This window comes from Alosa pseudoharengus, unplaced genomic scaffold (assembly GCF_046254945.1).
Source record: "Alosa pseudoharengus isolate Yale_2024_CS ecotype anadromous, Long Island Sound unplaced genomic scaffold, YU_APseudo_1.1 YU_APseudo_1.1_scf_13, whole genome shotgun sequence".
NCBI classification, from domain to species: domain Eukaryota; kingdom Metazoa; phylum Chordata; class Actinopteri; order Clupeiformes; family Clupeidae; genus Alosa; species Alosa pseudoharengus.
Window position 1 is genome coordinate 33,709,335 of NW_027468598.1, and position 10,791 is coordinate 33,720,125.

General features: G+C 44.4%; 1 protein-coding gene across 1 annotated transcript in view; it reads right to left on the bottom strand.

The window, feature by feature from the left end:
• Positions 1-9,953, bottom strand: part of fam118b (family with sequence similarity 118 member B) — a 17,059-nt gene extending 7,106 nt beyond the window's left edge. Inside the window, exons 1-4 of the mRNA XM_076282896.1 lie at positions 9,698-9,953; positions 7,834-7,923; positions 6,688-6,940; positions 1,869-2,096 (exon numbers count right to left, since the gene is read on the bottom strand). Coding sequence (XP_076139011.1) covers positions 1,869-2,096; positions 6,688-6,940; positions 7,834-7,916 — 564 coding nt within the window. The 5' untranslated portion in view covers positions 7,917-7,923; positions 9,698-9,953. The remainder of the gene's footprint in view (positions 1-1,868; positions 2,097-6,687; positions 6,941-7,833; positions 7,924-9,697) is intronic.
• Positions 9,954-10,791: the final 838 nt, after the last annotated feature.

Consider the following 10,791-nt stretch of genomic DNA (forward strand, 5'->3'; position numbering starts at 1 on the left):
ATGGCTACAATGGAGACCAGACACTTACCGGCTATCACAGCTACCAATGGAGACCACAGACACTTACCGGCTATCGCGGCTACCAATGGAGACCACAGACATTTACCGGCTATCACAGCTACGAATGGCTACAATGGGAAAGAGAGGAGAAGTGATGCTGGGTTTCTGTGATCAGTGGTTCTGCTGACGCTATCGCAGCTACGAATGGCTACAATTGGAAAGAGAGAAGTGATGCTGGGTTTCTGTGATCAGTGGTTCTGCTGACGATGACCTCTGAGTAGCAGCGGAACACCTTTCCGAATCTTTTCCTGCATTATTACAATATTACATACATGTAGTAATAAAAGATCTATTTTGGGGAGATATCACAGCTACCTGTGTTCACAAAGATGCAAAACCAATATTTGTGTCATTACAAACTGCCGATGTCCTTGAGCACCTGTTCCAACATTTCCATTGAGTTCCATTAACAACCTTCTCATCAGTGATGGCTCTATTTAAACTGGGTGTCCAGTCCCTGCCTCCACACACACACACACACACACACACACACACACACACACACACACACACACACACACACACACACACACACACACACACACACACACACACACACACACACACACACACACACACACACACACACACACACACACACACACACACACACACACACACACACAAGTTTCATTAGGAATCAAATCTTCTGAATAATCCAGTAAATTAAAGCAGTTCAGCAATCTATAATGAGTTTACAGATTCAGGGGTATAGGAAGCATCGTCTCTTCCAAATAAACATGCTTCCTATAATTGCTGATATAGAACAGTACTTCACTAGCAGCTTGGCCTTAATTTTATATAGTCCCCCAAAGCAAAGTCCACGGACCTCCAACCTATGTACAGTACATGACCTAGGCTACCAAACACTAACACAATGAGCTGGCATTTGTATCCTAGGTTCTCAATGGCAGAAATCAAAGGCTGGTATTTGAGAGTTTTTGTACAGTATGAGTCCTCCATAAATAGGTCACACACACACACACACACACACACACACACACACACACACAGAGATGACCTCAAGTTCCACATAAAAGGCCTGCATGTCATGGTCTAATAGTGAGACATGGCTATGTAGCGGTACATCTTGTTCTGAGACTGTGCTGTCCCAAAACCCCTTACAGCAGCTACACATTAGCAGCACCCTGCTGTTCTGATGTTCTGCACTCATGCAATATCTCTAAAGAGAAAATAAAAACAATGAAAAAAACGCTCACACACATTAGCCCACAGCATGCTAACTGAAAAAGCCATACAGTGTGTGTGTGTGTATGTGTGTGTGCGTGTGCGTGTGTGTGTTTGTGTATGTGTGTGTGTGTGTGTGAGTGTGTGTGTGTATACGTGTACATGTGTACATGTGTCTGTCTCTGGTACCTTGTTCTCGTTGGTGAGGTTGTGTGAATCGAAGCGCGTACCCTGATGTGTGTGTATATGTGTGTGTGTGTGTGTGTGTGTGTGTGTGTGTGTCTCTCTCTCTCTGTCTCTCTGGTACCTTGTTCTCGTCAGTTAGGATGTGTGAATTGAGGCGCGTGCCGTGCCCTGGCGTGTGTGTATATGTGTGTGTGTGTGTATATGTGTGTGTGTGTGTATATGTGTGTGTGTGTGTATATGTGTGTGTGTGTGTGTCTCTGGTACCTTCTTCTCGTCGGTGAGGTCGAGCGACTCGAGGCGCGTGCCCTGGCGTGTGTGTATATGTGTGTGTGTGTGTGTCTCTGGTACCTTCTTCTCGTCGGTGAGGTCGAGCGACTCGAGGCGCGTGCCCTGGTGTGTGTGTGTATATGTGTGTGTGTGTGTGTCTCTGGTACCTTCTTCTCGTCGGTGAGGTCGAGCGACTCGAGGCGCGTGCCCTGGTGGGCGGCGTAGATCTCCAGCAGGTTGTCGAAGTTGGTGGTGAGCACGAGCGCGCCGCTCTCCATCAGCTGCAGCACCGAGCGCAGCAGGTGCTTCCCCGCGTCCTCCATCTTACTCTCCAGGCTGTCGAACACCTCGTACAGGCAGTCCTTGAAGAACGTGGAGCGCACATTCCCTGTCCGCTACGGCCCCGAGGGAGGGAGAGGGAGAGGAGGGAGAAAGAGGGGGAGAAGAGGAGGAAGAGAGAAGGAGAAGACAGAGGATAAGTGTTGATGCTGATGTCGGGTTCCGGTTCCGGCGCCGACAAGAGTGGCAGCATGTCGAGGTAGCTCTGTGTCTTTGTGTTTCTTTTGAATTTCCCCTAGGGATCAATAAAGTATCTATCTATCTATCTATCTATCTATGCAGACATATTCTTTCATCATATTGACAGCACTCTTGCGTGTAACCTCTTGTGTCCAATAACTATTTACACACAGCAACATTCCGAATGCTTATTTTCATGACAGAAGAGCCTGTGTGAGACAGTGACTTTCCTTTGGCCACAATGATACATGGTAAAACTTGACATTTTGGAAACGGTTTGAATCCCTCCCTCCACACACTTAAAATGCAATATACACATCACTCTCGCACTTATGAACTGAAAGATTAAACATATAGGGTCCACTTCAGATATCTCAGCTAAATTTGTTTTGTGATAGATTTGTCTACAACCCCAAATCAAGAAAAGTTGGGGCGTTGTGTAAAATGTGAATAAAAACAGAATGTAATCATCATTCAAATGAAGGAGGTGAAGCAGGCAACACAGTGGTGAACATCCCCTGGCCCAGCTTTTTCTTTTAAACACATTGCTGGTATGAAATTCAAAATTATCATATATTTTCCATGAAATAGTCAAAAGTTTCATTTTCAACATTTGATATGGTGTCTACTGTATGTCCTTTTAGCTGCTAAATATGAGTTCACAAGACTATATTATCACATTCTGTTTTTATTTGCATTTTACACAACGTCCCAACTTTTTCTGATTTGTGGTTGCAAAACAAAACACTCTAATCTTTAGAAAAAGCACCCACTACAACACAGCATTATAATTCAATCACATTATTAGCTAAACTAAAGAGGCCTTGTCAACACTCTTTTGGATTAAAGATCCAGAGTGAGGTCAGTGTTTTCCTCCAGACAGGTGGGCCTTGCGTCACGTTTGACCCAGGGGCGAGCTCCAAGCCGCGGTAAAAGAGGGGATTGTTGTGTGAGTGAGAAAAGGAGAGGGCAGGAATGTGAGGGTGTGGAGGGTGAGGAGTGGACCGCTGGGGAGATTACTGGACGTCTGTGCGGCTCAAACCTCTTCACACTGAGCGGGCCTTGGATGAATCTTCTCTTTAAGAAGCTATGCTCTGAATTATGGTGCTTACATGCTTGGAGGGAGAGAGAGAGAGAGAGAAAGAGAAAGAGAGTGAGCAAGAGAGAGAGAGAGAGAGAGAGAGAGAAAGAGAGTGAGCAAGAGAGAGAGGGAGAGAGAGAGAGAGAGAGAAAGAGAGTGAGCAACAGAGAGAGAGAGAGAGGGAGAGAGAGAGAGAGAGAGAGAGAGAGAGGGAGAGGGAGAGGGAGAGGGAGAAAGAAAATGAGAAGAGAAGAGCTAGCGGCTCCGTTGATTCTAAATATGCCCAGCTGGAGGCCAGGATCTTCTTCCTCAGGAAGGAAGTTATCCAGCGCTCACCCTGCACACACCCCTACTGAACTCCTCACACGCCCACTGCGCGCTTCTCCTCAGGGCCCACGAGGCAGCTGCCGAGGGTCAGAGAGTCCGGCTTAGACCTGGGCCGGATCAAACCCAGATGTCAGCCAGAACCAAGCCAAGACTAAAAAAAGTTATGCATCCTCCATAAAAGCCACATGCTCAGAAAAAGGATAATAGAACAGAAAAGCGAAACACAAGACACTAGCACGCTGCTCGTTCCTTTGGAAATGTTACTGGTCGCACCAAAGGGTGACGTTTTTTGAGCCAAAGTGCTCTTCATCAGGCAAGGCCAGAACGAAACTGCCACCTGGATGGGCCCCTGACCTTCACATGGAGGTCAAGAGCAAGCTGGAGAGTATCACAAGGAGAAACTGGACTCACCAAGCACAGCCACTCAGACACTGTGTAGCAAAATCCACCACAAACTGAGATAGCGTTTAATACGATAATTTAATACAATAATTCACTGTTTACAGTGCAGTATCACCAATGCAAACAAAGCATTTATTAGTCTCTGTTATTAATATTACCTCCGTCAGGAATGGTACCATTCATTGTTACTTTTACCTAAAGGCTTAACTTGTGATACTGGACTGGTATGGCAATCATATGAACCACGCATGTGGACTTATGACTGTGTTGTGGACCTGGGCTGCCTGGCTCTACCTGGCTCCCTCCACCCCCATCCACCCTAACCCCATAACCCCCCCCCCCCCCCCCCCCCCCCCCCCCCCCGCCAAGCTAAGCTCTAGTGTTTTACCGCACGACACCTTCAACCAGGCAAACAGGGTCAGCCAAATCCACCATGCCATGGCTTTCCTTGACTGACCCAGTGGCACACAAAAGTGGGTTAAACACTAAGCACTAAGCACAGCGTCCTTCACAGGCTCTCACTATGTCCCAGAACAAGGCTAAGGACTCATTACTGCTGTCTACACAGGTGGTCAGTTGAATGACCACGCAAAAGTCCTGAGAGAAGAGCAGCATTCATGCCTATTAGTGAAACAGGCCTTTGAGTTACATACAGAGGCATACATGCATTAGAGTTGCATTTGTATTCTGAATACCAAGGCTACACTAGAGAGGGTAGAAGCAGTGTCAGTAATCAAGGTCAGTAATCAAGGTCAGTAATCAACCCAGTGTTTCCCATACATTGACTTATTTGTGGCGGCCCACCACAATATCAACAATGACCACCACACAATGATGTACTACATTGTGCTTAAATCTGGTTAGCATCATAATTTGTTAAAAACTGTTGCATTCAAGTTAATTCTGCAAACCTACCACCACAAATAGAATTCAATTCTGTGGGAAACACTGCAACCCCACTTCTCATCCACACCTAAAGGCCTCCACACAGATTAATGTGAAGCGCTGTGGGTGATTCAGTTGCACTGCATCTTCTCAGCCTGTGAAGGAATGCTGTCGCTACGGTTGAGTATGCGCTCTGTCTGCCATACTAATGAGCCTGGTTCGTTGCGATCAAGCTGCAAGTTTGTTAGCCCAGGGATGCGGGTTCGAGGCCAGGGTGGGGGGGTGGTGGGGGTGCCCTCACCCTTCGCTACACAGCCAAACTTCCAGGCCAGCTGTTTCGCTGCTTAGCAGGGCACACTGTAGGCCTTGTGACAGACCCTGTGTTGTTTTCAAAACAATACTCAAAACAAAATGGCAATTCCTTCCTGTTTTTAAATAGAAGAAACAGAAACATAAGAAAATAAAAGAAGAAGAAACAGTCATTCATTGACCGATTTAGGAAAAAGGCAGCCAGCAAATATAGACAATAGATCATGTCAAATATAAACTAAAGGTTAAAACGGAACATAGAGGTTACTTAAAATATGAATAAGTATAAAAATAAATGTATCAAACACATCCAAATCTCCTATGATATGACATAGGACAACCTTTACTCTAAGATATGTGACCATTACAGTTAAACAATGATAAAAACGATAACCACCTAGGCAGCGTCGGTTTGCATGACGTTTTGTTTAGCTTTTTTCTGTCTGGATGAGCGCTGTTATTGAATTCCTGGTAATGTGTCATTCAGTCTCAGCCGATTCTGGACCCTGTTCAACAGCCCTATCACTGCATGGTATCATGTCACGTCATGTGCTGAAGCTCGCTCTGCCGATTTCAACTTGCAGGAAGGCAGGAGATAAGGTCATGTAAGATCATCAAGTGACTAAACAGAGCAAGCATGCCTTAAGAATAGGAAAGCTAGGAAGGCAACAACAGACTCTGTTGCAACTATAACTTTAACTACAGCTTCAGCAAATCAAGACTCTACATTGAATCAGTAGTTATCTACACTTGCAATGAAAACGTTCACATGATTGCCTGGGCTTTGAGCACTCTATGAAACAGGTCTCATCATACACCTGCCTGCCTGTCTCCACAATTATAACTACAGTACAGCTTCAAGTACAAGACTCTACTTGACTTGCACCAAGTTGCCAAATAACTTAATAGCTGAATCACTTCTAGCTGTTTTGTGCCTTCCCAGAATTCCCTGTGTTTTAAGCACTCTTTATAAAACAGCATGAGATCACATCACTGCCTTACTCTGTCAGCCAAGATAAAGGCAGTTGCAGGCTTTCATGTGAATCACCAGGAAAAGCTTCAGGTCGTGGGCCACTACCATAAATACTACTGGTATCACAGTTCAAGTTATGGATTCTAAAAGCATGTTGTAATTTCCTCTTGACATAAAGCGCAATCTATGGGCTGTACTCAGTGAAAACAAAACCATGTGGTTGCATTCGTTCATTGTATAGGTCATACAACTATTCCACTGAGCTAGATAAAACAGCAAAAGTGCAAACAGTCTGTTAATGACAGCTTGATTGAATGAGTGCCCCTACAAACTACCAGCTGGCTCATGGAAAAATGATCCAACTAAGAGGTTGAATATTTGGTGCCATTTTTAATTCACATCAGTTGTCCATGCGCTTGCTTTCACCGAGTTGTCCCAAACCGGAAGTGGCTGCAATCTCCCCCAGTCTGTGCTTCCCACCCCTACTCACCGGCGACAGTTTCTGGATGAGGTCGTGGGCCACGTGCACCAGGTTCTTGTCCTCCTGCAGGCTCTTCTGGAAGCGGCGGCTCTCCTCCTCCTCCAGCAGGTCGAAGTCGTTGGCCGCGTCCAGTAGCGCCTGGATCAGGCCCTTCCAGGAGCGCAGAGCGGGCACCTGCGGCGCTACCGCCGAGCTCACGCCCGTGCCAATCACCAGCACCAGCTCCGGCGCCCGCTTCGTCTTCAGGCTGGGCAGCAGCTTCCTGCCAGGGACGATGGAACAGGAAGAGGGCACACAATTTCCTATAAGTAAAGGTGTGTGTGCGTGTGTGTGTGTGTGTGTGTGTATGTGACGCATTGAGGGAATGCACACACATATTTCAACGGAAGCCGGATAATACTTTGATCCCAAAGGTGATTTAATTGTACAATGTTTCAGCCACTCTGGTCTTCCTCGGGTACATCAAGTATCTCGTCAGGTACTGTATCTTAATGTACCTAATGAAAACCAGAGTTGAAACGTTGTAAAATAAAATCACTTTTGGGAGCAAATACAGTGTGTAGATATTTTCCTTTCCCCTGTGTGTGTATGTGGGATTTTTTTGTTAATTTGATCTATGTGAACACAGTTCTATTTGTGCATACATAGCCCTAAATTGGTGCGCTCTTACATGTAAGCAAGGTAAATATGACCCGCAAGGCTACACACACACACACACACACACACACACACACACACACACACACACATCACAAATAATGTGTTTAATGGTGTGTCTGTGCACAAATTTCAAACCAACCAACAACTTTTTGGCAACCATTACAGCCATGCCAATCTTCAACACTGTGTGACTTCAATGTTTGGACAGGTTTCAGGAACAATGTGCTGGTGTGCTCGGAGCAGCAGTACAAAGGCACGAGATTCCCTGTTCCATGTCGTCCTGATGATACCGCTAGCGCATTAGCACGTTTTTGTGACTGAGGGAGGTCACGCTCATACAAGGCTATGTCAGGTGTGTGTTGGGGGAGGTCACGCTCATACAAGGCTATGTCAGGTGTGTGTTGGGGGAGGTCACGCTCATACAAGGCTATGTCAGGTGTGTGTTGGGGGAGGTCACGCTCATACAAGGCTATGTCAGGTGTGTGTTGAGGGTACCTGGCTTTTTTGGGGCTTGTGTGGACATCCTCTGTATCAGGAGCCGGGCGCTTCTCTATCTTCACAGTCACACCAGAGGCCATTCGACTCCTACAATTCAGACCACAGGCAATAAACACACAAACACAAACACAGGCATACAATCAGGTATGCTTAAATGCTGAATATTTATTTTAGTTTTTAGGTAATAGCAGAAAGCATAATATATAATAGCATGAGGCATAAACCAAACTACAGATGGTCTGAGTCACGATTAAACAGAGAGAGAGAGAGAGAGCACAAGACCCTAAAAAGACAAACTGCAACCCTACTTTGTGTGTGCCTTGTTAACCTTCCTTATTAGGAATCCCCTGACCCTTCACCTATGTATTTTCCATTATCGAGAGGTTTTGTATCAATCGACTAACTTCCTTCGGGGTCAACCTCTATATAACTAGGTATCAGCAAAAAAGGAAATTGATTTCTTCCTTCCGTGCACCACGATGACATATTGTGTACACAAAGATGTCCGTTTCCAAACGGAGGTTATAGTAGTGGTAAACATGTCGAAGTAAAATCGACTTCCTTAATAGGATGGGGGTCTACAACATCTGCTATTTGACCAGGGACCATTTGAAGAAGCAATGGTAGACATTATGAAAACAACTTCCCCTCCTAAATCCTGATGGATAATAATGCGTACAATGAATGCTAACTTAAAGTGTTTATCAGCAAAGTCTTCGGCTTGCAGATGTGGTCCTTTAATTTGAACACACTACAAGATACCTATTCTTTATTTAATCAACAATTGCAAAGTAACCCTAAACACCTGTCACGTTAACAACGTTGACAGTGGTTAACACTGAATGAATGACACAAAATAGTAATTCATTTCTCATTTACTTGTAATCTTCAAGAAACTTTGCTCAGTAGCTAGCTATCGTAAACGTACTAATTACCAACCATTTCATTTTAAAACAATGATGTTTTTTAATACTTCAAAATAACATTTGATAAATGAACCGTACATTTTTCAGTACCCATAGGTGTGGTGATTTGATCAAAATGTAGTTTGGTTCTTACCGGGGCTTTTACTGCCTGAAATGTCCGATTTTGTTTACCATGCTCGGTCGGAGTTTAGTGCTGGGCTGGTGGGTGCCTATTCCCAACCTTTCTCACGGCACATCAACGGTTAGCCCGAGAATTCTCGTCGCAATTCAAAATTCCACTGGAGCTCCAAGCGGATTTGTACACGCAGCCTTACGAGACTATTTACAGCTCTTCGAGTCACGGTATAATGTATTTTTTGGCACATAGCTAATTTAGATACACTTATGGTGTGGGTGCTTACGTTTCTGTAGGAATCCGCCGTCTTGGTTTGTATAGAAATTAATAGTAGGACTTAGTGACACATACACGTAAGAGGTTGGAAATACGGGAGGGTTGGTAATATGTGACGTTCCGATAGCTAGATATAGCATTGCTTCGTCAACATCAAAATGAGCTGGCTAACGAACGGTAAGCATACGAAAAGAGAGACCTATAGCTAACTAACGTCACTGCTGTTTGTGTCTGAATGAGTTAGCTATCAGATGGTAATGAATTCGCCCAAAGACACGTTGTTAGTAGAGGTTTGTCAGGCAGTGAATTAAAAAGTGCTGGTTAACTAACTCACTGTAGCTGACATTATTGTTAGCGGTTATAACTAGCTCGCTAGTTGATCTCACACAACTTACAAACTCAGTAGCTACAGTCGTTTGTATGACTCGAGCTATTCAGCCCTTGAGTCAAAGTTAGTGCTAAACATCAAAAAGCCAAGGCATAGGATGAAAGATATGGCATCTTGTGTAAACGTGGCTAGCTGATAAATGCTAATCAGACTTACCTTGGATGACAAACTCTCCCAACTGTAAACTCAAGGGTCAAGTAAGTAATTTCAGCGAGTTAAAATATGGCAGTGGAATTCCGAAAACGAGAGGCGGAACATAATCCGCTCAAAAATGCCACAACTGGGATTAATTCAACAACCTAATAGTATAGATGGCCAGCAGTTAAATGACTTGGCAGCGAGACTGATTTAGTCGAAACTTTTTGTGTAAACACTGCTGCCAGCTCACACACATGTAGAATGAAAAATCCCATTGGCTCGCTTCAGCAGGAAGTATAGCGATACTGTTGCCACCTCAATTTGTTACATTGCAGATACAGTAGCCTAGCGCTTATCATTCATCTTGAAGATTATGGTGGCCTATCAACACCTACCATAGCTAGAGTGATTATATGATTATAACAAGAGTTATAAATGTGTTGATTTAAAATAAAAAAGTGAAAAAAAAAACATTTTTTAAAAGAAAATAAGCATGGCAGACTAACTGAAGTATGGTGAGAATTGTGTAAAGTGTGTGCCATCAACATTGTTTGAAACCATGTTAGTCATGGCATTAGCCTTCACTAATACAACAGAGCTGACAGAACTGGCCACTCCAGACACCTCAGATTTGGAGACATAGAGGCAATGCAATGCAGTAAAGGCCCAAATGAAATAGCCAGAATGGGGTTTGGGAATATGGGGTTTTGTTGTTTGTGCAGGATTTAACATAGATTATAAATTAAGAAACAGTCATCTTTATACAGACTATCCTTTATACAGACTAAACTAAAAAACACCCTTCCTGTTTCCACTGAACAATTTGTCAGTGCCTAAGTGAGGACCTTATGGCTGTAGGAGGATTAGGTTACTTGTCAAACTGATTGGCAGACTTCCAGGATTCACACATAGGTTCCAAAAGGTGCATGCAGCATGGTGGAGAAATGAGAAAGTGCCACGTGCCTGTCAGACATAGCTGCTGCTGAGACGGACAGATTTGGCTCAAATCTCGGGTAGACTCTGTGCAGCAGCGATGGATTACACTCCAAGTCAGCTGCCAACTGCCCTCTGCCTGTAAGAATGAAAAGAAAAATCTGAGAGAGTCAATGGTA